The sequence below is a fragment of the Dreissena polymorpha genome, chromosome 12, assembly GCF_020536995.1.
Source record: "Dreissena polymorpha isolate Duluth1 chromosome 12, UMN_Dpol_1.0, whole genome shotgun sequence".
Lineage (NCBI taxonomy): Eukaryota > Metazoa > Mollusca > Bivalvia > Myida > Dreissenidae > Dreissena > Dreissena polymorpha.
In genome coordinates this window covers 20,502,746-20,529,701 of record NC_068366.1, presented here as the reverse complement: position 1 = coordinate 20,529,701, position 26,956 = coordinate 20,502,746, and the positions used below count along the sequence as shown (strand labels likewise).

Here is a 26,956-nt window from a genome sequence, read left to right as displayed (position 1 = left end):
GATTTTAAGCTTTAACGCAATCGGATTATTGCTTTCTATTTATCGTCTAACGATTGTTCGTTATTCTCAAATATATTACTGATTCGTTGATTACATTTTTATGTCTTTATCCCTATTCTTACATGTTTCATGCAGGTTCCTGAAAAGTGACAGGACAATTCTGCTTTTGAATCTATGTGGCGCGCTAATGCTGTCCTACATTATATTTTTAGCTGGTGTTGACAAAACTGCCAACAAGGTTTGCATATTTATTGTTTCCTATTGAATGGTTTGTGCTTAAAGTATTGGTTATTATTTTATTTCTGAAAATTAAAAATGGATTGGATTTTGTTGATATTTGCGAAAGGTGCGATGTTTTTATTTTTTATACGAAGTTTGTTCTCTTCAAATTGAAAAAGGGTACAAATATGGGAATATCCTTTTATTCCTTTTTATTCTTGTGGTTGTACTCCAGGCTCTGTGTGCAACAACCGCGGTATTTCTACACTACATATACTTAGTAGTGTTTTGTCTGATGCTGGCAGAAGGTATAGACATAGCCATCATGGCGGTGTACGTATTCATTACCAAATCAAGACTGAAGCCCCTTCTTATTACAGCATGGGGTAATTGTCCATGACAATTGTATATATTTATTTAAATTAGATAAAAACGCTATGTATTATATGGAAATATAAGTTACTTCGCATAATTGCGATTTATTTACATCATCATTTTGAAGTAAATTTTATTATTTTCACCAACAAAGATAAAGATGTGAACATATAAATACATTTATTGATCGACATCTGTGTTACAGTTTCGCCAGCAGTGATAGTCGCAATCAGTTTGCTGTCAACACAGGCCGATGGCTATGGAAACGAAAAATTGTAAATTAAGGGGTGTTGGTTTGCTTTATGATAGAAACTCTCGCGTTTTCAGATCGTTTCAAAAGTGTTCAAAATTTAGTTGCAGGATATCCGAATGCCACAATTATTTTTTTATTTTTCAGCTGTTGGCTGTCTTTGGAGCGTGGCCTGATATGGGCCTTTGTTGCTCCTTCTCTACTTATTATACTGGTAATACCAATTCAACCACATTATAGGTTACCATAATGTTATATTGTCACGCCATTCTGGTATTGTATTGTTCTGTTCTATTGACGTGTTTGCGTTGATTCTTTTTCTTGCAGTTCAACATCGTGTGTTTGGTTCTCATATTATGGAACATGTTTCACATGAAGGCGATGGACAGCAAGACGTCAATGGAAAAGATTAAGTATGTATAATTAATGCATATAATTAGGAATTTACGCGGTTATACAGCAGACACTATGTTATGAAAGTAAAACTGCCTTTCAATTGTTTTCACAACTATAAAAGGGTTTTCACCTTTGTTTGATGTCAGTTCAAATTTTTGTGTCTAACGTTCACGTAGACTACGTATTTGAATAAGTGCATTATGGAAACATTGAGGTGTTGGCAAAGGCATACAATTCTTATTTTCAAAAATACATTCGGCCATTGATATATTTCTTAAAATGTGTCATTTGTGCATTTTCGACGGCTTCTTAAACGTGAAATCAATCTTGCCTTAGAACGAGCCTGCGTTCCCTGTGTGTGCTTGTTCCTTTGATGGGTCTCTCCTGGATTCTCGGCATCTTTTACGTCAACGAGACATCTGCATTTATGCAGTATTTGTTTGCATTGTTCAACACATTGCAGGTAGTCCTGACAAAATGAACTAACCATCGATTGCAAATTAAAATTAGTATTTCATATTATCATATATTGTGTTATAGCCTACTTGTATTGATTTATTATGTTTTCATATTTGTTTTCAGGGCCTATTTATCTTCATATTCCACTGCATTTTTAACCAACAGGTAAGGTTATTTTGGTTCGATTCTCACCAACAAACTCATTAACAGTACGTGTATGGTGACTTGTTAATTTTTTTTTTTCGGGGCATCTTTTCACGACATCTTTTACAGGTCAGAAAAGCTGTTCGAAGTGTGCACAACAAACACGAAAACTTGAAGTCGTTTAAAAGATCAACGGTAATATTACTTTGATTTTTATTTTTTTATTTTATCACATGCCATACCCTGTTACACCTGTGTGTAATATAACCATGACCATTTTTTTACATTACACATGTGTAGTACAACATTTTTAAGCGTTTTCGTTTATTGACCAATCGCATTTTGTTATTTTGCTGAAATGACGTTGCATCGTAAAATGACGTCACGAAATGTAAACAACATTCAGGATTTATCATTATGTTTGCGTAAATATTTATTTAATTTGCTCATTTAAAAGCATGTGATAAAAAAGATATGACACTCGTTGTCATATCATACCATTTTTTATTTAACTCTTCCAAGAAATTCGTTAGTAAGCTCGCCAAAGGCTCGCTTACTAACAAAATTCATGAATTCGTTTAATAAAATATTGTATGATATGACAACTCCTGCCAGATTCTATATGTATGTTAAAATATTCAGGTCAGGTATAACAATTTTACAAGGTACATATTATTATATATTATATAATTTTCTTTAAACCTGTCTTTTTATTCACTTTTAGCAAAAGACGTACAACACAAGTTTTAAGAGCAGCTGTAAGTAAATACTTTTATTTAATTATTTATGGAAATAAAGTATGATTAGATAATAAATAAATTATTGAGTGATTGCTGTATAATATGCCATAAACGCCGTTGTTTGTGTTTTATTTCGTATATGCTATTTAAAGCAATTCAGTGATATAAAGCGCTCGTAGTACCAATGATTTGCGACCGGTATTACACAGTCCTGAAATTTCAATTTCAGTTAACTCGCATTCTGAAAACGATTCTTCTACCAGTCAGCACCAGGTATAAATATCCTGTCTTGATATTCCATTTAAATGTTGTTCTGTCGAACCCGCCGCGATATGGTGTTACATGTGCAAGGGCGAATTAACGTTTAAATTCACTCGTATATTAAAGGTATCTACTGGTAGATTAAAGGTATCTACTGGTATATTAAAGGTATCTACTGGTATATTAAAGGTATCTGAAGACAATTCGGAAGGTCCCCGCATGAATGTCTACTCCAGACTGCGTGACAAAATATTGACCAAGAAGAAAGCCAATCTCATTGACAACAAATGCGAAGATCCGAATGTCTTCTCCAGACTGCGTGACAAAATATTGTCCAAGAAGAAAGCCAATTTCATTGACAACAAATGCGAAGATCCGATTCCCTTCTCAAGCGAGTCATCGCAAGGGCCTCCCAATGTTGTACTTCGGGCTTTAAGGTTAATTAACAGGAACTCGCGCGTGGAAAGAAGCCATTCAACAAAGAGCGCTAGTACGACTGTAACACAAATGTGAGAAGGTCAAATAATATATTGATCCAAACCTGAGTAATGCGAATAAACATATCAATAATGACGAAAGTGTTAACATTGAGCGTAGTCATTTTCACATAGCCATGACTAACCCTGACCTAGCGGATTTTTAAAAAAGAATTAGTACAACAGTAACACATAATTATACTAATGTATTTACTTGTTAATTGTTGAATACCCTAACGTGTATTTTGCTTTCTTCGAACAGCTTTAGGCAAAGTTTGTGCACGTGTTGACTATTTACATCAGATCTATCTACATGTATTGCTATTTAGGAAAGTGTAAGTGTTGTCTTTTCATTTCAAAACACTGTTGATTAATTAACACAGCTATGCTAATTTATTTACTTTCGTTAATTGTTGCATACCCTTACTTGTATGATGCTTTCTTCGAACATCTTTAGTCAAAGTTTGTGCACGTGTTGACTATTTACTTCAGATCTATCTACACGTATTGCTATTTAGGAAAGTGTAAGTGTTGTCTTTTCATTTTAAAACACAGTTGATTAATTGTTAATCATTATTTTACGTGTGCATCTATCACCGATTTAGCTTAAGTGATGTTATTGCCTTAATTTTTACAACTTCTTTTATGGTTTGTTTCAAATAGTTACCAATAGTTACCAATGATTTGCGTATGTTTCAGCAATTTTAAATCCTTGTATTATGTTGTTGTTGTCAATCTTTAAAAATACTTATATCTGCTGTAACATTTAATAAAGATCATATATACTACTTTCAATTGTTGTGTTTGCTTTTGATTTGGTATTGCTGTGCCATGTTGATAATTATTAAATTTCATGATAAGTGATTTTGTAGTTCACATAATATACTCCAAGATATATCGACTCGGCCGGCGAATTTAATATTTAAATACACATGCATATAAGCGTTTTTAGTGATTTGGGTCGTTTATTGAACATAACCATTTGGATATGTTGTACATCAGAATAGTATTCAAACCAGTTCCTTAAATTCTCAGATTTGGAGTATGCAAGTAATAATCTGCCATAAGTAAAGCATGTTCATTCGTAGTTCACTATTTACAAATCACTGAACATATTATGCATATAATACATTTGAATAAGTGCATTCAGTGCAATCGAACTAAAATACACACGGTAAATCTAAATAACTATTTTGATATTTATTTTTGGACATTTGTCATAGTAACATAATTTTTATAACATGAAATGGTTAATCTTGGTAAAGGCATTCAGAGTTTCAAACAGTAAAAATATATATGTACATATTTTAATTAACAATGTTATAGACAATTAAATAGGAAACATGAACATGTATGACGTTAGGGAATTGAAATAATATTGCTGACCCTTAAGAAGATGTCTTTCATTTAACAACAACCACAGGGTAGTGCTGTGTATTAATTCACTATTGAAAATATATGTGGAGCTCCTGTCCAATTGTTATGATAAGTTATTTTCAGATAAAAATACATAGCAACATTGCACAATAAACCAAATCATATATTGTGTATACAATAATATGAAAACGAATTTGTATGTGTTTTTGCATAATAACTTTGCTAGTGAAATTAATTGAAATAAATACCAATATTTTATTTACCTTAACCGACACTAGCTAACCCACGTGAAAGAAGAGGGATATGATAACAACCTGATTCGATAATACTGCTAAACTTGTCTGTATATGTCGCTGTTTTATTTTATTTGTAACCAACCAATAATGGAGTATCTTAAAGTTCCAAGTTTCGGTGCATAGTTTTGTCATTGTTTAACTTGGGAAGCAACCCAGTGCACCAGGTACAAACAATTATAAGCGTTTAATTGTCCAACAACTGTTTTAAGAAAACGCCTATAAAACTTCAATACTGTAAAGTATACTTGCTTGATCCTTTAATTGCTAAATTACGTGTTAGTGTTATAATTAAGAAAATCATATGTGTGGTGACGATATAGATTTCGTCTTTTCAATTCGCAAATATTCAGTGATCTGCATACTTTTATCATGAACGAGGTCTTGATTTGTTAAGAAATACAGTGATATAAACATATGTATAATATTACAAATTAAATACCTATATGTATAATAATGATGTATAGTTTTATCGCGTATATTCATTGAATTTCTTAGTAAAGCTTGTAAACGCCCTGTCCTTAGCTTTAACCCATGTATTGAAACTTCGGGACCAATGTCACGTAAATAGTATCATTGCCAAATGTAAATTGTTTCACGGGAACGACGCTCCATTTACTTGAAACGTTTAATTGCTGTGGTGACAGATTCTGGCAAGCGACACCATGTACCTCACGTCATAGAAGACCCTCGTGATAACAGCCTGGCTCAATAATACTGCTAAACTGGTATTTCGTATTTGCAGTAAAAGAAAACGCACCAAATAATGTCCATTAATGATAGGCAGGTTTTACATAGTTTCATGTTGGCAGGCTAGCTCAGTTGGTAGAGCCCTGACCACTGGAAAATAGGGTTTCGATCCTCGTCTCAGCCATATAACTGTGGAGAAATTGGTCAAGAAATTATTTATATTGTCCCTCTACCACTGAATTAAATATGGCAGTTTTCAGCTACTGACAGAAGCGTGTTCATATAGAACTGATACAGTAGCTCTCCCGGGACAAGTGTGCGTTGGTGAACTGGCCGCTATTAAAGGACTTAAAGTTTGCTTAAAACGGTGACGAAATCAGCAAAAGCAACTGAACAAACAAGCAAACATATTGGTTTGATCTATTGATCAATTACTTCCAGAGCATAAACATGTAACTTGTTCTAGTGTTTTTTTTAACTTGCTACAAAATTTAACTAGAAACGTGTAGTTTTCTTACCAACTGTTTCATTCATAATTCCGTTTGCATAACACATTTTAAAATACCAACTTCAATGCAAAATCCCTTGTCACAGACCAGCATCAATGATGATAAGTCAATAATAGCATATTAGTTTTGTTTATTGAAAAGGTAACATTTAAAATTGCATAATTACATCGGCTAATTTGAACGGGCAACTAAATTTGTTACAAACTGGCAGTACAACGTATGGCGCCATAGCTGAAGTGAATCGGAATCCCGGAATCCGGCTGCATTTTCATATAATAAGCTTCCAATTTAACTTGGAATGGAAAAAGCGTCATGTAACCTCGTGGCATCTTGTTTATGCTTCAAATGTCCTTAACTTCTGTAAAATAGACCAGCTGTGTGTTTAAAACTACGTATTTCTTTGGTCCTTTCTTCATGTCAATTTTCCAAATATATTACGAAAACGTGATATTTTGCATATAAATAAGCAAAGAGAAATGTAAAAAAAACAAGATACACCATGCAGATATCTAAATAAAGTCGTATAAACAGAACACATGAATATCAAATTTCAACAGATTTTAGTTTGTATTATATACTTTGAATACTGAAAGGAACCGTGTTTAAATATATAATTTTCCAAATACGATGCACCATTTGTTACTAAGTCTATAACATATAATACAATTAGATAACACACAACCATTGCCACTATTAATCACATAATTTAGCATAGCATAACATTTATTTCCAAAGTTAATATTTAGACAATAACACACAGCAGCGCTTGGCCGGACGTCTAAAATCGGCCCGCTGCCGACATAATGACCCGAGGGCCTTTGGTCCGAGGGCCATTATAAGGCTAGGGCCGATTTTAGACATCCGGCCCAGCTCTGCCGTGTGTTATCGTTTATATCACATATCATAATATTTTTGTCCTTCACTAATATTTAAACAGAACCAGCCGTACTTTTATTTTCATTTAATTGATTACGCAATTTATGACGTACCTCATGTGACGTAATTTCAATGACGAAACTACCTAGACTCCCTGGATTTTATTACAACAATTCGGAGGTGGATTGTTTTTCTTAACTGTTAAAATATTCTTTAAGCATCGAACGATTCCAAAACGTATTTCGGATTTTGTGTTTTCATGCATAATTGGGAGCTTCGAGAGAAATAAAATTATTTTAATCGCTTGGAATTTACGTGTTTCTGGTGACAGTGTTCAGCATTCGATGCAATCGTTTAAAAAAGTGTGATTTAAAATCAAAGTCGATAAACGGATGGAACAACAGGAAATGGAATTACGAATCTTTGTTATTTTATTATTTTAAGAACCGGAATTAAGTTTTCATCGAGGTATGCTGTCTTTTTCTGTAAATTTGCTGTTTCACAGTGTTTGACGAATCTTGTTAAAACACAAATAGAGGCATCGATTTAGATCTAATGTACAGATGAGTTTCAGTTTCAATCGATATTTGTTTTATCCAAATTGTGTGCTAAGTGTCATTATAATTATGTTCGATTCTTTCGTTGAGTTGTGGCTTAATTTTATTGATCACTGTTGGCTTAGACTGACTGTGGACGCCATTTTGGTAAGTATAAGTCGCGCGATCCCATTCTTTTCTGATATGAAAAATCGGCCCGGCTAAGCGGGCTGATATAATATACGATATGTGATATTATTTGAATATATTTTACTCAAAAGAGTATGCTTAAAGGGACCTTTTCACAGATTTTGGCATGTATTGAAGTTTGTCATTAAATGCTTTATATTAATCACACAGGTGGTTAGCGTGTGGCTATGATATTAATTAGTGAAAACATCATTTTGAATGATAAATAATCATATTATAACGAAAAATTAAATTTTATGGAAAAAAATCACTATCAAATATATATGTAACAAGGTATGCAACTCAAAATCATCCCAAAACGAGGTGCATCGCTTTGAACAGCCATATCTTCATCAATTGTGCAGCGATTTTCACGATCTCGGTCTTATTCAACGCAGAAATGAATTTCCTTTCTGGAAATGTATATGTTTTGCAATATTTTTACAAATGCTGGGTCAACTATTAAGAAATAACACGATACACAACTCGCATGACCCAGTTGACAATGATCATTACAAAATATCACAAAATAATTTTCAGGTTTTTTAATCGTCAAACGATGCATATAATGGATATTTTAGAACATGGTAAAAGTTCAGTATTATCGTTTCCTCATAAATATTATAACTACAACGAATATGTGCGAATCTGAAGCATTTTTTGTTAAATTTTGTCAATTTACCAAAACTTGAAAAGGCCCCTTTAAATAATGAAATATTAAAAAAAATACAGCAAATATGTTATCATATTTCTTACATGCAACATAGTTCTTAAAGTTCTTAATATTTATCGGAATATTTAAACGCATGAAATATCCAGATTGTTCATCTATCGCATTCGACTAGACTTACAATTGAATATCCAATTGCGCACCTTCAGTAAATGATTTGCGTGGTTTAAAGTGTATTGACAATATTTGAAATACGTCTATGTGTGAATTTTAGAAAGCTCCCCAAGTGGAGATCAAATCTCGGATGCGATGAGGACACCATATCAACTACACCGCTGAGTCATTACGATAATAATCTGACAAAATAAAATAAAAAAAATGTTATTGTAAATTTGTATAGCTTTTTTTGTCTTCAATACAAGTTTGCTACAATACATTTTGTAAACCTCACTTTTAAAAATACATATGCATTCAAAGTTTTCTTTATTCCACGAAATGTTGCTGTCTGCATTTAAAAGTTAATGTTTTATTTCGTGAATTTATTCTTGATTATATTATTTTTGGTATTTTTAAGATTAAGTGGTGTAGCATCAGATATATATCGAGGATATTTAAACGCTATCGCCGGTAATATGCTAATATGCTAATATTGTGATTTTGAACTTCTTGTTTATAGATACATACCGGACATTTTTTTGGTCCTTGAAGATGTATTTTTGAAGAAATGGAATTTATATTTAAAAATGAGTCTAATGTTAATGTTCATCTTTTGAGCTGTCAATATGCTTCGGAAATACTGGACAACATAGGAAACATTTGGATGTCGTACTTTTACACAAACACATAAATTAGGGAGCACTATAATTTCGGATATGTAGCAATGCCCGGATTGTAGTTGTAAATCTAGTTGTTATTTAATTGTATTCGTTAACTTTTCTTTTCTTTTTTTATCCTGTTATAATCAATTGAAAAATAGGATATGTATTCAAAATGTGTAAATTAATTCCCTAAATTTTGCATTTAAGTGGGCGAACTAATGGTATTTTGTCAAATATGATTGGTAGATGGTGCGATTTTTTTTATTCTTAAAATAGTGCGGTGATCTATCGTTTTTTTATTGTTGTATTATGAGAACATAAGGAAACGTTCATCCAAAAAGTTTAGCAGAATTCTATTAATGATAACATATTTAAATATCAATTATGAAGATGAAATAGTAAGATTTGTGTCGTTTGTTTGGGTCGTATTGAATTTATAAAATACGAGTTTTTGTGTAATGTGTTTTTTTATTCAATATAAATTAAATAGTGTACTGAAACTTAAAAATGACCGAATATTAGCAAGTTTCAACATGTATCCATGGTTATGTTCACTTTTAACACAAAAAGAAATTAAGTAATTTTTATACAGAAATGCATGTTGCGCTATTGAAAATAACATCAAAACAAGGCCGGTGACACTATGATTTAATTTTTTGTGTTCATATAGTCATTGAATATCTTATTTGAAGACACATTTTCAAAAAGATCTATTATTGGGGGAAATCACCGAAACTGCAGCAAAACCCCTTAAAGCATTAAATGCTTTAAATTGATAAATGTAAACATTGGATCTTAAAAGCTCCAGTAAAAAATCAAGAATAAAATTTAAAAAAGGGAAAAAAAGTAGCCGGTACCAGGGCTCGAACCAGTGACCCCGGAGTCCTGGAGTTAGTCTGAAGTAAAAATGCATTAGCCCTCTCGGCTATTCCGCCGGGTATACACAGTGAAAGTATTTTATACCTTATATAAGCGATCTTCGTAGTTTCGTAAATTTAAACGACAACAACAGAACTCTCCAAATTATTCAATCGTTTCGCGTTGCAACGCTTTATAATTTTTAGGTTTTTAAATCGTCAAAAGATACATATAATGGTTATATTGGAGTATGGTAAATGTTCAGTAAAACTGTTTCCTCACAAATATCATAACTAACACGAAAATTTGCGAATCTGAAACAACTTTTTTCAATTTTACCGAACCGTGAAAAGATCCCTTTAAAATGTAATAAGTTCGGATTTATAACCTTAAAACCTATTTTCAGAACTGGGTCGGGTTACACACAAAAAATGTAATTACTTTGGGTTAAAAACAACCTTGTAAAATTTCTCATTTAATAATTGAAACAATATGTTAACAGACGCAATATTTACTTATTTTCAATGCACACATTAAGGTTACAGGTATAAGTTAAAAATAAACTTAACCCTCGTAGTGCTTACATGATATCTCCCGATAAATCTTCTATACGACGGTGGTTAAAATAAATACAAAACCACTGCAGCTTAAACCTACGAAGTAAGATTTGCAAATGTTATAGACGAGTTTATGCATCTAATTATCAAGTGTTTCCATAGTGTAGTGGTTATCACGCTCGCTTCACACGCGAGAGGTCCTGGGTTCGAGCCCCAGTGGAAACAAAACTTTTTGTTAAATGTCATTAAATAAAAAACAAAAGAGTGCGAAAAAAATACACTACTTTCTTATAATCCTAAAAATTAAATAATACCATTAAAAATCTTATAACTTATGATGAAAGCATAAAAAAGATTACAATTTAAAATTGTAAAACATTACCTGATTCACTGAAATGTTTAATTTAAATTAGACCAACGAAAACTGCTTATGATACGTTGTGCATATTTTATTTACTTATGGAAACTGACTTAAGAGTTATAAAACAAATGCACCATTGTCAAGACAACACTTCCACCATCAAGAGCTTACCACAAACAAAAACACCACCACAACAACAACAATTGGACACATAATGAATTTTGATAATTTTTCGCTAGAATGGATTAACAAACATCATACCATTTATTTCTTATTATGTTCTTTTTATTCTGAGTTCATTGTTTTACTAAGCTAATAATATCATAAAACTAAGAATAAATGTTTCGATAAAACCTCGTAGAATCAAAGAGTTTGACGCACACAATTAATCTAACCATAAGTAAATCATTAACCTCAAATGAAATAAACTGAACAAACGCAGGCAATCGCGCAGCCCAAAGTACATAATGAGAGAATAATAGTTAGACGTCCAGCAACTGTTTTAAGAAAAACCACACTTGTTTTCGATTAAAGCGTCAGTGTTAAGTACTTGGCATATTCAACATGTTTCCATCGAAAAGAACTGCTGATTTTTGGCAAACATCAGGTACTAAATGTTAAGCAACTTACTTTTCAAATTGTTGTTTTTTTCCGAAAGATTGAAATATTATTCAAATTAAATGTTTTTATTATCTCTACGTCAACATAAGCAGCAATTCGCAACTCTTGCCAGCAGAAAATAATAAATGAGGTTTTGACAAACTTGACTATAATTCATAAAGATAATGTCAAAAAAAAAATTAAGGGACCTTTTCACAGATTTTGGCAGATTATTGAAGTTTGTCATTGAATGCTTTATATTGAGAAATGTAAACATTGGATCTAAAAAGCTCAAGTAAAAAAATCAAAAATACATTTTAAAAAATAAAATGAAGTAACCATCATCTTGGCTCGAACCACTGACCCCTGGAGTAAAAGTCTGACGCTTAGACCACTCGGCCATCCGTGCTCATACAATGAGTGGTGTATGTTATACTTAATATAAGCAATGATCGTAGAGTCACAAACTATAACGACAGCAACAGAACTATCCAAATTATTCAATCGTTTCGCGTGGCAACGCTTTATAATATTCAGGTTTTGAAATCGTCAATAAATGACGAATGTTAAATAAATGTTAAATATTATAAAGTATTTGACGTTTTGAAATCAAGTACTTAATTACACTTTGAAAGTACCGGTAAAGGAAATTACAAATAGCATCTCGAAATGTCAATTGGATCAGTTAATTTGAAAACAATATTTCCCTCATTTTCAATGTAAAAATCAAGATAACGGGAATATTCGTTATTTGCTAACTAAAAACTCTTGCTTCAACTTGCTACATGCGATCAATACTATATGTGCATTCTAATTGAAACAAGATGAGTTTGTAAAACACTATGCCCCCCATATATTTGACCTTTGACCTTGAAGAATGACCTTGACCTTTCACCACTAAAAATGTGCAGCTCTTTGTGATACGCATGCATGCCAAATATCAAGCTGCTATCTTCAATATTGCAAATTTTATGGCCAATGTTAAAGTTTGGCGCAAACAAACCAACAAACCAACAAACAGACAAGGCAAAAACAATATGTAGTATAGACTGGGGGACATAAAAATATGTGAAAATATTTTAGATTCATCTAAGATTTCGGTTCCAATTTTAATCACAATCAATATTGTAAATCATATATGGTGTAAATAATATGGATGTATGCGTGTAAATACTATTTGTTGATTCAACTAAATCAAACGTTCGAAAATGGGTAACAGACCTGTTCATAAATGTTCACAAAGGTGACTTAATTTAACAAACGGTAAAGTAATGATGTTCACTGATTATATCCTCTTATGTTTCTAGCATAAAAAGAAAAGTGGTTTTTTTTCGGATAAAATATTGTCAATATCGTTTTGGAGCATGTTAATTGCAAACGGAATACAAATCGTTCGAAAATTTATACTCAGAGACGAATCGTTCAAAAATTGATACCCAGAGCCAATTATTTCAAATGGCTTCAAAACGGACGCATACAAAAATCGGTTCCTTTTGTATACCTAATCAATCATTTCTTATTTCTATTAAAATTAATATAAAATTCATCAGCGAAAATAAAATATATGTAATCATTCTGAAGATTTCTACTCTAAAACACAATATGACTAAGACAAAAATTATAAAAATATGAACAATATCTCGAAAAACTCTGTATCTAAGTAGAACTGAAAAACCGTACATTGCAGCAAAACTTAATGATTTCATGGGATCACAGAAAAACGACACGGATGGTTTAGATCCGGTAGTACAATCAAATGCAGAAAGCGATGAAGGGTCTCGTACGGTCAACCTGTGTTTACTGAACATTTAATTACGCCTTTAAGATAAAAATGTATCAATAAAACTTGATGCAATTTGTGAAATGATTTAGCCTACTGTCAACAGCAGTGATTTCGTTTATAATTTACAATCATTATGCAGTAGTTAAGAAAATGCGTGTATTCCACTATTTCAAATCACATAAAAATAATTAGACATTCAATAAAAGAGTTCTGAGTTCAAAATAAAACATTACAAGAGGCTTAAGTACTACAAAAGTGAAACAAGACAAGGAATTGTTTATGCTAGAAAAACAGATACACATGTGACATGCATCAAACAAAGCGATTAGAAGATACACGCAGTGTAAGAAGGCAAATGTATTGGAATTTACTAAAACGATCCTTTGTTGAAAATACATGTCCTATTATTAGCGCATCGGCCAACCTTAAGTACCAGTCCCATATAGATGCCCGATGAACACGGATCATATTCGGCATTATCCGGCATGTGAACCGTGAAACCGCAGTAAAGCTCAATGTCGATCCTTGTGGGATAGTTCCAACTAACCGTATTGATCCGTTACGCTTCGGGAAGATGGCAGTATCCGGGATGGTCAGTGAAGCAACCTTTGTTGTCCTCGTCAGTCGTTTACAATCCAGGAACAAATTTCAGACGCCGGGCCATCAAGTACCACGAAGGGTTTTCTCCGAACCCTTCTTGGCTGTATAACGGAACACGCCGGTACAGTTTGAATTTATTGATACCATCACCGATCAGCAAGAAACTTCTAAGGGAAGACGTTCCAAACATGATGGAAGCACGGTAGATACACAAACTTTTATTTAACAACTAGAACGATTTCGTATAGACATAATGGTATTATGGATTTTAACGATGTTAACAAGGTCAAAACACGGAGAAACACGGGAGAACACGGGGGAACACGGAGGAGCAAAAAGCTCAATTGAAAACATAACTAGGATTGCTAAACCAAAGCTACGACAGATAAATAGATAATGCGTGGAAAAGATTTATCAGAACCGGTGAATGTAATGAACTGGAGAACCAACTGGGTTAAAAATAGTCAAGAAAAAAAGAAAACGCATTGTTTTTTTGTGGATGGGCTATCAGATATACCAAGAAATCCTGACACGCATTCGGCAACGAATCAAGCCGAATAATTCAAACTACAGGAAGCCTCTAACAGCTGGCATTAAGTTGGCTATAAGATTGCGGTGTCTAAAATCAGGGGACAGTTAGCAGTCTCTGATGTATGGCTTCCGGCTCGCACACAACACTCTCTTAGAGGTCACCATTAGTCACCATTAGTGTCTGCGATGCTATACTGGAGGAATTACCTGAAGAACTAATCACCTGGGGTCGTATTCCAGAAGCATCTTAAGTTATTTAAATTTTATTCTTATCCTTAAATTGGGATATTTTCTTAAGTGTTTCATTTCATACTGCAATAGATTGGCATCAAGATATACAATTAAATAGCATCATTATGCCATTGTTATTTTAGGAATACCAAAAAAACATGTGTTTCCTTATTTAGTAAAGAAATACAAAACATTGTAATTTTTAACTTAAGTGAAATTATTTAAGAAATGACTTAAGATGTTTCTGGAATACCACCCCTGTCCTGGAACGCCAGATGAGTGACAGAAAATCACCAAGCAGTTTGTCTGATAGCAGCTGAACAGCTGTGTAACTGCCTTTGATTGGAAGCTTATCGCCATGCATTGTCCTCGGCGCGGTGGCTTCTTGTACTTCCATGGGTTACCATTTCACGATCATAATGTCTTTGGTAGAAGCCGATTACATGTTTATTATGGGCGGAAGAAGGCATCAATGGATCAGTCGTTGATACTCCAGTGCTCATCACAATTGAACTTATGGAATCCATTGACTAGGGAGTATTGCGCATACCTGATCCTGAACATATATCGCACGACGACAAACCAAAGTTGTTCTACATTGCTGCAGATGACTCATTTGCCTTGAAGGCGTGCCTCATGAAACATTTCTTTAAGAAACAAATATCACACATGGGGTTGGCGGCAACGGATTACTGAAAACGCGTTTGGAATTCTTGCTCATCGCTTTCGATGTCTATACACTACACTTTTTCAGCTACCAGAGACGATGACGCCCATTGTGCTGCCTTGAAGCTGCTTATAAAATCGTCTGAGAGTGCGCAACGGAAAGAAGCATGTGAGTGTAGCTTACAAGGAGGATAACACTCACATTATCATACCAGGACAATGACGAAATCATACTCTTCGAAAAGATGGTGATCGGGGCTTTCTTAAGACTCACCACGAAGGCATCAAAGATTCGACACGAATATATTCGCGCCTATTTCAGCTCAAAAGCCAGATAAGTGTTCAGTGCCCTATAATATGGACCTTGTGAGTGAACGAAATATTATATCGACATGAAATTTTTAAGTCAGAGAGCTTTAATTATGAACAATATTGTGTGGACTTATATTTTGTTAATATGATTTCATAATTTTATGTGCAATATTCTATTATACAAGTTATTGTCATTCCAGGGCAGATCGTGAGAGTCCGTGTCTCTGTCGTGTTTGTTCGTTAAAGAACGTAGCTTTGCCGGTGTCAGTCCGTGTGGGGTGTTGATTGCGTGTTGTTGCCGGGTTTGTCAATATGATAAGGGCTGGTTCAGGTGGATGCCGTGTTATCACCGATATGATAGTCTTTGAAGAACCGTCGCTCAAAACTCCAAAAGGTCCACGGATAATCCCGAATCTTGATCCGGGGGGATCCGGGACGATCCGGCACTGCAGTATCCATCCATGCTTATATTGGACGGGGAATTTACGCTCATTATCTTATGAAGGAACATTGACTGTTTTACAAGCATCATCTTCTGAGCAAACGATATCTTCTTATATATATTTCAACTCCGATTCTTAGCTACATCGTTTTCATTGTTTCGAATTATATTATTTATTCAACATAAAACAACAATCATTTTCGATATTATAAATATCATGCAAATATGGCATATAAGAAGATTGTAGATTAGTAAATATTAATAAATATTAACATTGACTTGTAAGAAACGGATCAACAATGTCTTCATTGACAAGTCTCACTTTAGAAAGTGTTCTGAGTAGCTTAATCAATTAATATTTTGTCCCATATGAACTAGAACCTAGGTCTCTTGCGATACAGTTCAGTATTAAAAATAAAACGCAACAAAACTGAGTGCTATAGAAGAAACGTCCTCGAAAACAAATGTTATATGTGTGTGCATAAACATTACAAGGACCTAAACAAATAAGTATCACAATTGAAATAAAAGTGCTTAGCGATTACTATTTGTTAGTGGGATCAGATAATGTAGTCATTACAAGACCTACTTGATCTTTAACCGATCTGGCGAATAAATGGCGACTTTGATCATAATCGTTTTATACGATTTGTGTTCTTCTATTAGATCATGCGTCATTGAATATGGTTAATGGTGCGTTAAATAGTTTGTTCAAGATATCGATCTATTAACTCCTAATTGACTTGCGTCGTTGTGAGTGGATTCTTTGTTGAGATGGTGATAAAAGGTACATTTTCCTGATCGTTTTATCGGACGTAAACATCAGTGATTTTATACGTTCGTTATGCTTGTGTCGATTATTCAATATAACATTTGTCGGGAAAAATTTCACACAACTTCGAATGTGGTGAGATTTTTGTATCAAGAAATAAACTTAAATAATCTTTCAAACTCTGTTTATTTTAGTCATTTTCTGTTAAATTTATTATTTGAACAGAAAAGCGCTGTTTTCTGTAAGAAAACTTGCACGATCGTTTCCTCACACAGTTGTTACTATGTTATCATTATGCCGATAACAGCCAATAAGCGAAGACATCACGTGGCCAGCCTCTCGGCTGCAGAAATCGCACGCGATGAACTTATTTAAGGTATATATCAACGTAGTTGTATGATAAAACGCTGTATTGTGTCAACCTCATATGGCAAGATAACACATGCCAAAACGTGTATATTTAATAGGATAATAAAGCAATTATTGCACCAGATGTATACGTACGAGTCAATCTAGTCTGGAATATTTTGCAAATGTTATTTGCATTCTTTATAAATTTACCATCATTTAATGTGTAAGAGTTTAAATATATCTTTGACAATAATTTTAACAAGTGTTTATCGACTTTTGCAAATGTATGCATGCAAAAAGTATTAATTTCATGATTTTTTTTCAGTTTAAAGCATTCGTATTGCCACCAGTTTCCCATAAGATTTATCATTATACTCGATCATGTGTTTGACGTTTTCTCTAACTTGATCACTTCATACTGAGAAGCAAATGACGCACAGTTACATACTCTTCTGATTAATCAAACGTTACAAAACTTTGAAATTTCATAAAAATCGTATTTTCATTTAACATTAATGAAGATCAGTCTGCATCATACTTTAAAAGCTTTTTTTTGGTTGTGAATTGTATCTGCATACTGTTGTTTGTCCTTTTGATATGTATATGTTTACTTGGCAGTTTTGTATTGTAATTTTGTGATGTTTTGGACATAATAAAAAAAATAACTGCTAGTAATTTTACTGAGTCGCATGTTGAATTGGGACAATTGGGTCACGACTACCATCAAGTTGTAAAACATCTTGCATTAAATGGTATAACATAGCATGACTGTATTAATTCCATCAAATACCATTGACACTCATCGGTGGTGTTCAGATGCCGAGAAAACAATCAAAACTATCGATATGATTTGTTTGTATTAACAGTAATTGCATCTCATTTGTGGTAGTTTCAACTGCGTATTTAAACCGATGAAGTATTTTCGTTGATCGAATTCGATATCCATTACGTTACGTGTTGCTGCTCTGCTTCTAATGTGATTTTAACAGCTCTTCAAATGAAACAATATTCGCAATATGGAACAAGTATCGGCTCTCTCGACTTAAATTGTTTTAAAAGTGTTCATGATAAAAATAAGTAAAAACGAATAGTCTACATACAAAACATCATAAGTAGTCTGTAATAATTACACTTTAAGTTGGTATTCGAACCGATTAAGCTCATTTTCATATAAGAGGATGATTATCTTTTAAAAACCCATATTTTAAATATTTATCTTGGTAAAGGGTGTTATTTCGCTTTTTTAAATATAATGCACATATTCTTTTTTGAATACATGATGATTATTTTGAAAATCGTCATTTGACCGATTTGTGAACAAGTCCCTTTAAATGGGAACAGTGCAGCCACGAACCTGAGTAAACATGGTAACAGAGACGCGTCAAAAGCCTTGAGAGACCAATTCATTCAAAAGAAAAAGGTTGAGCAAAACAAATACTTATACTATATGTAATTACACCCTCGGATATAATACAGACAAATGATCATTCTGATGATTCATGGACAGAGAAAGGTTATTCAATGAAAAGTATTTTGTCATTAAACATATTTGCACTTTAATATTTATCTGAAGAATGTTTTGTTAAACACTTGTGAAAAGGGCATAGACATTTAAAAAAGAAACCGTTTAGATGATGACATTGCTTATAAGAGTCGTGAACCGTTTAGATAATTAAAACACTTATAACAGTGTTACCAGCGAATTAATCGTGTCTCTCCATGGAGGAATCGTTTTCTACCAGGTGATGGAAAATAAACTATTTTGTTACGTTTTTCTTTCCGCCAAAATTTGGTTCTATAAGGATTTTAATATTCGATATTATTTCTTTTAAAAAAAAGAAAAGTTCAACGACAAAATTCTGAAAAAACTTACCAATTCATTCTTGAAAGCATTAAAATTTATTACTTTTTCACTTACACAGAAGCTCGCAAAATATGTTAATACCCGATGTCCAGTTTTTCAAACATTCCAACACAATTCTTCGACTTACGCACATGTTTAAGTGATGTTAGATTATTAACTGTATCTTAGTCTTGCACAAGCAGTTAGTGGTGTCTATTAATGAATCGAATTTATTCCAAGAACTATAAATATGCAACAAGTGATAACTTTCAATGATTATACTTGGAATTCAAATTGTGTGCACACGTTAATGACTGTGTAAATAGCTAAGGAATATAAGCCTTCAGTGCGTAGTACGCCTACGCCCGCACTGAAGGTTTGTATTCCAAAGCTATTTACGCAAACGTTCTCCAACAAATGTTACAAAAATGTGTAATGCCAATTGGTATGTGTAGGGTAATTGGAAAATCTAAATATCAAGGATGGTTTTCTTAGGAGGCTGGGTTAATGGGCAAATCATATAGGTTATGTGGTGGTCATACGATAACATTTATTTCGTCTTAATGCAAAATGTCCGCGGTATCTTTCACTTGGATTATCACATTACTCGCCGCACAAATGGAGTATAAAAGCCATTGAAATATTAACTTTATGCGTCGCTTCATTTCTATCAAATAAGAAATATTGATCTTACATTAAAATATTTATAATCGACCCATAAAATGTCATACTGTATGACAAAAAAAAACTTCTTATAATTCCTGCCATTTGATGACCGTAGAAATCACAACTAACAGACCGTGATATATATAATGCCTGTTACTCATTTTGAGGTCGCAATAATCTGAATCGCGAAAGCAAAATCGACCATGGCAGCTTTCAGAACGATATTTTGGATTTGTCATGAAAAAGTTAGTCATTGTGCTTATAAAGCTTTGAAAAGCAATTCGTATAAAAAAAATTGTATAATGGCTTTTTCACCTTGTCCGCTCTTATAAAAGTATGGAAATACAAAACAACATAGGAAACATTTGGATGTCATACTTTTACACGAACGAACTAATAAGGAAACACTATTTCGGATATCTAGGCATGCCCGGATTGTATTTGTAAATCTAGTTGTTATTTATATTTTTATCTTTAAAGTTTTGGTTTCATTTTTTGTAACATGTTGTAATCAAGTTCAACAATGTGATATGTATTCAAAATGTGAAAATTAAATCACGAAATTTTGCATTTTCGTTGGCGAAATTGAGGTATTTTGTAAAATATGACTTGTAGATAGTGCTTAATTTAAAAAAAAAATCCAAAAGTAGTGCGGGAACCTATATTTTAATCTGGTTTTATTATGAGAACATAAAGAGACGTACATTCAAAAGGTTTAGCAAAATTCTTTTTTATTTATTTTATTAAATATCATGTATGTAGCTGAAATAATAAGATTTTTTATCGTTTATTCGGTCATATTGAATTTAGAAAAATCACGATTTGTTTAGAAAATTGAAATCTATTGGATTGTATGTGTAATGGGTATTGTTTATTGAATATAAATAAGTTCACTGAAGCTTACAAACTACCGAAAATTAGCAAGTTTCAACTTGTAAATGTGATTGTGTTCAGTTTGATAAAAGTATAAATTTAGCAGTTTTATACAAAAATGCTTGTTTTGCAATCGGAAATAAACAGAAAACAAGGCCGGTGACCCTATGTTTTTTTTTGATTTCCATATAGTAATTGTATGTATCATTTGAAATCAAATTTTCTAACATATCTTATATTGGAAAAAATCACCGAAACTGCAGCAACAGTCCCTTAGAGCAATTTAATTGGCATTCAAAATTTATTGAATTTTACTTCGTTTTCAAGTATAAACAATGTCATAAGTTCTGATTTATAACCTTAAAACCTAGTTTAAGAAATGGATCGTGCTAAAAACAATAAGGACTTGTGGTTAAATACAATTTTTGTAATTACTACTTTAATAATTGAAGCAATTCGTAAACAGACGCAATCTTTCCTTTTTTTCAATGCGCACATTTAGATGACAGGTATAGTTAAACACAAACTAAACACTCGTATTCCTTTAACTGTGTTACATGATATCAACACTAAGTTTGCACTCTACAGATAGCTCTATTATATATCATAGGTTTGAATAAATAGACACGACTGCAATCTGAACCTACGAAGAAAAATAGTCGGAGATTAGGAATTTACTCGCAAATTATAAAGTGTTTCCATAGTGTAGCGGTTATCACGCTCGCTTCACACGCGAGAGGTCCTGGGTTCGAGCCCCAGTGGAAACAAATGTTGTTGTGTTTTACATACATAAGTGACAAAATAAAGGTCCTATTTGTTCATACATTCAATAAATTAGAGATAAGCGCGTTGGTACGAATAGAAATAGTGGATATATAAAACCCATCCAGAAAAGGGAATCACAACTATACCTGGTAACTATAAGGGCATTAAAATACACGGTACTTCTGGGAATCCTTTACAACAATTTTTGCCAGGCAGTTAAATATCGGGGGCGAGAAATATCGTGTTTATATTGAAGCACAAACAGGTTACAGAGGTAAAATGGGAAAAATGGATTTTTCATAATACTATACTTCATCTGCAAAACTATGGTTAGGTTTTATTTCCAGCATGTATTGATGTATCGAAGGATTTCAATTACATGGTGAGGGATGTCATTCGGTTTTAACCTATTAAATTTTGATTTCGACGAAAAAAGTAAAATACGATTTCGTATATGTATATAAGTGTTCAGTCAAATGTTAAACATTAAACAACATTAGCGTTGATATTGTATTATTTTTCGGGATCCGATAAGGTGAATAGGTATCCCTTTCTTTTTTTCTGTGAACTTGAACGATATCAACGTATATTAAATAGCACATGACCGCAGTAGGATGAATGTATGAAATGTAAATCCTCTTTACTTAATAGGCTTATGAAATTAACTTGCTATCAGAGACTGTAATAGGAATTCAAAATTGATTTAAATCGTTAAAATATGCTATTGTCATAAAGTGAAACTTTGTGTAAATATTAAACAAATGTAATAATTGTTGATTAAGGAAAAACTTTCATTTTACATACAATGTGAAAGTACTAGACATTGTTGAAAAGTTTACGTATCTTGGTGTTTTTCTACAACTGGAGGCTCTTCTAAAAGCACTTTTGGATTCCTTAACCGGTCAAGCAATTAAGGCTGAATAAACATATAAACTAGAGCTTTGTTTGTAAATCACAATGCCACCTACTGCGCTGCTTTGAAGCCATTAATCTTACCTGTGACCTTGAAGGATGGCATTGACCTTTCACCACTCGAAATGTGCAGCTCCATGAGATACACATGCATGCCAAATATCAAGTTGCCATCTTCAATATTGCAAAGGTTATGACCAAGGTTACGTTTTTGGACAGACACACGCAATGACAGACAGACAGACAGAAAAACAGACAGACACACAGACAGACAGGCCAAAAACAATATACATCCGATCATTCGATCCGGGGGCATAAAAATAATTAACCAGATACCATATAATGTAAAAAATCACAAGTTAAAGGTTAATCGATTAATTTCACACGTTTTGAGTCATGGATCGAACGTTTTAGGATTTAAAAAATAACAACCAGAAGTAAAACATTATTTTTAGATATTCATGTGAAATACTACTTATGAAAGCGGTCGAATATTCAAGGCATGAACATATGTTTTAAAATTTTAGAACATAAAAATGACACCAAATTCTGGTGTAAGTAAGGTAAAATGTCGTTAACAATCTCTCGGATTTCAACAATTTGTGGCTGTATCAAGGGCTTTCAGATATCGATGTGTATTAAACCATGTTGAAACAAAAAACTAAAAGATGTGTTTATACAAAACTTGACAAATAAATACAATGATTCATTTATATAAACCCAGTATATATTACACATGCCGATTTAAAATTATAAACACATCTTCACCAACAAAACATCTATAGTTGCAGAATCGCATTATCTAGGTAAAGAAAGATAATCATACAATTCGGAAATAAATTAGTAGGTAAAAAAGGTCAATACCCGATACCCTTATCTTCTAAGTCCAACACTGCCGGTATTTTCTGAGGCGGCAAAATCTTCGGAGCAAACATTATCTTCTTAGCCAGATTTATTCTCTGAGTCAGTGCTATCTTCTGATCCAATGTTATCTTCTGAGCCAAATTTATATTCTTAGCCAGAGTTATCTTTTGAGCTAGCATTATCTTCTTAGCCTGAATTATCTTCTTAGCCCAAATCATATACTGAGCATGCATACTATTCTGAACCTGTGATTTCATCGGAGACAGCATTATTTTCTGAGCCAAAATTATATGGTGAGTATAATTGTTTTAGCAAGCATATTCTTTTGAATCAATGTTATCTTTTAAACCAGTATAATAGTCTAAGCAAGCATTATCTTCCGAACCAGCATTCTATTCTGAACCAGGAATAGCTTATCAGCAAGCGTTATCTTCTTAACCATAGTTATCTTATGAGCCAGTGTTATCGTTTTAGCAAGCATTGTTTTCAGAGCCATCATTATCCTCTGAACCAGCATTATCTAAGACGCCAGCTTCATCGTCTGAGCAAGCATTGTCTTTTTAGACAGCATTATCTTCTGAGACAGCATTATCTTCTGGGCCATCATTATGTTCTGAGACAGCATTATCTTCTGAGCCACCATTATCCTCTGAACCGGCTTTATCCTAAGCGACAGAAATATTTTCTGAGCCAGAATTATTTTCTGAGCCAGAATTATTTTCTGAGCCAGAATTATTTTCTGAGCCAGCATTATTTGCTGAGCCAGCATTATTTGTTGAGCCAGAATTATTTTCTGAGCGAGCATTATATTCTTAGCCAGCATTATATTCTGAACCAAAATTATCTTAAGAGCCTGCGTTTTTTATGAAGCTGCGTTTTCTTCAGAGACAACAATATCTTTTGTGCCAACATTATTTTGTGAGTATAATCTTTTTAGAAAGAATTATCTTTTGATGCAGCATTATCTTCTGAACCAATGTTATCATCTTCACCATCACTATCTTCTGACCCAGCAATATCTTCTTCGCCAGCATTTACCTCTGAGCCAGCATAAACTTTTTTGACAGTATTTGCAAATGCGCAAGTCTTACAATAATAATCTTTTGAGGTAACATTTGTTACATTGCAACTTTATGTAATGTCGTCTGAAGATGACATTGTATAATCAATAAGTGTTCTGTATTAAATGAACCATAATTATATTATTTTACAGTAAAGTCTTATGGTACAGCATTATCTCCAGAATAAGTGACAAATCTTTGTGTGAACCTTAAGAGAGACATGTCTTTGTCATATCAATATATCATATTCATTTTTTATTTTCAGTTGTATAGAATAAATGCGGGAAATGGACCATATAACAAATACAATATAGATTTTTTTTTACTTTCGATAAGAAGTCTCACTTCAAAATGTACTCTGAGTAACTTAATCAGTTTGTGTTCTGTTAACTGTAAAGCACCTGCGTCTCTTGGGATTTCAATATCAAAACTAAGACATTGACAACACAACTGAGTGCATTAGAAGTCCTGTTTATCTACGTCGACACTCACCTACCACACGTCCTCAAAACAAATTATTATTTTTTAAGAATAAACAGTTCAATCACCTAAACAAACAAATGTCACAATTGAAATAAAAGTGCTTAGCGAACATATTGACCTTTTAAAGACTATTTTTGTGTGGGATTAGTTATTATAGCTATAACAAGACCTACTTGATATTTCACCAATCTTGCGAATAAATGCGACTTTGATCATAATCGTTTTAAACGATTTGTGATCTGATATATCATGCGTCATTGAATATTATTAAATGGAGCGTTTAATAGTTTGAGATATCGAGCTATTAACTCGTCATTGACTTGATGCGTTTTGAGTGGTGTCTTTGTATAGATCGGGATGCTAGGTACATCTCCCTGATCGTTTTCACGGACTTTAACATCAGTGATTTGTTACGTTTGGTATGTTTGTGTTGATTTTTTAATAGTAGTGCATTTATTTGTTATGGAATATTTCCAGAAACGCCAAATTTTGTGAGTTTATATATATATATATATTAACATAAATATCGCTTTCCGTTCTGTTTTTGTCCGTTATATTGTCTTTAAAATTAGTAATTTAAACACTATTGTGTCGATTCTTGTCAGAATAAATAATAACTCAAATAACTGCACGACCAATTAACAAACCAACGGTTACTAAGTTATTATATTGTTGATAATAGCCAACAATCTTACATTTCACAAGCGATAAGTAAATATAAATTTGCATTAGCCGACTTTCAATTTTTTGACATGTTTAAAACTCAGAACTCAGTAAACGTTGTATTGTGTTGGCTTCATACTGCAAAAGTAAACATAAACAATACATGTGTGGTAATTATCATTGTCAATGTATTAGAACACCAAATGCGCACGTACAAGTCAATGTATTTGGAAATATTTTGCAAATCAAAAACACATGCAGATAAGTTTTTATAAATAATTATATGTTCTTTGAAATATGCATAAATTAGCCATCATGCTGTTTCCATGAGTCTATACACCGTATACTTACATGCATTAACAATAGTTATTTCATATTTTTCTACACTCAACAACAGTTTCATTATCGTGACAAGGTGCCATCGGTTATTATGTTGGTTATATTTACGGAAAATAAATTGAAATCGAAAGCGGGGCATCTTAGGAATACCATGTGGATTAGTAAAATAATAATAAGAACATGCTCGTTGCAACCACATGGTTGTTCATATGAACTTATGTGTGTTGGTTGTTCAGCTAACTACAGAACTCTATATATATTTACTCACATCATAATTGTTACTGTTTTTTATTTAATCTAAGAAGCGGTTTACGTACAGTTTTGTTCTTTTCTGTTCAATCGCACTTTTTAAAAAAAAACTTTGAAAGTTCATAAAAACCCTATTTTCATTAAAATCAATAAAAAATCAGTCTGAATGCACCCGACGTTGAGTCTTTGTTTTAATTGTGCTGTGTATCTGCGTATTGTTATATATTTCCTCGTGATATGTATTTGATTACCTAGCAGTTACCAGTATAAGTAATGATATATCTTACTATGTTTTCGACAAACAAAACAATTTAACTGCTCATAATTATGCTGAGTTACATGTTTAATTGGGACAAATTGATCGCGACTTCTATCAAGTTGTACGTGTTCATGAAACTCGATAAATCAAATGGTCGCACATTGCGTGACCGTGTTCATTCCATCAAATACAATTGAAACCTCGTCGATTGTGCTCAGATACCGAGATAACAATTAATACGATCGATGCGATGTGCTAGTATTTAAAGCAATACCGCCTCATTTTGTGGTAGATTCAACTGATTATTTAAACTGATGAAGTATTTTTTTGATGAAATTCATCATTTTTATGCTACATTGTTGCGGCTCTGCTTCTATAATAATGTGATTTTAACAGCTCTTGAATTGAAATAAACTGAAGTAAAATGAAGCAAGAAGACTGTTCTCGCGCCTGTTATGTCATACACAGTTTCAGGTTAAATATTTAAAAAATAAATTAACCTGCAGACAAAACATCATTAGTAACCTGTTACTATTACACTTTAAATTCGTATTCGGAACACAAAGGTTTTTGTTAATACGATTGCGATAGGTATTTCAGCGTAAAACATGCTACATGCACCTTATATACCCCAATA

General features: G+C 32.9%; 1 protein-coding gene and 2 non-coding genes across 3 annotated transcripts in view; all 3 read left to right on the top strand.

Moving 5' to 3' along the window:
- LOC127853986 (sushi, von Willebrand factor type A, EGF and pentraxin domain-containing protein 1-like) overlaps positions 1–3,382 on the top strand; it is a 252,427-nt gene extending 249,045 nt beyond the window's left edge. The window contains exons 40-46 of the mRNA XM_052388885.1: positions 1,172–1,257; positions 1,577–1,703; positions 1,823–1,864; positions 1,973–2,038; positions 2,568–2,601; positions 2,813–2,856; positions 3,034–3,382. Of these exons, the coding sequence (XP_052244845.1) occupies positions 1,172–1,257; positions 1,577–1,703; positions 1,823–1,864; positions 1,973–2,038; positions 2,568–2,601; positions 2,813–2,856; positions 3,034–3,357 (723 nt within the window). The 3' untranslated portion in view covers positions 3,358–3,382. The remainder of the gene's footprint in view (positions 1–1,171; positions 1,258–1,576; positions 1,704–1,822; positions 1,865–1,972; positions 2,039–2,567; positions 2,602–2,812; positions 2,857–3,033) is intronic.
- A 7,463-nt stretch (positions 3,383–10,845) lies between these two features.
- On the top strand, positions 10,846–10,918 carry Trnav-cac (transfer RNA valine (anticodon CAC)). The gene has a single exon. It is a non-coding gene; the product is annotated as a tRNA-Val (tRNA).
- A 10,500-nt stretch (positions 10,919–21,418) lies between these two features.
- Positions 21,419–21,491, top strand: Trnav-cac (transfer RNA valine (anticodon CAC)). The gene has a single exon. It is a non-coding gene; the product is annotated as a tRNA-Val (tRNA).
- Positions 21,492–26,956: the final 5,465 nt, after the last annotated feature.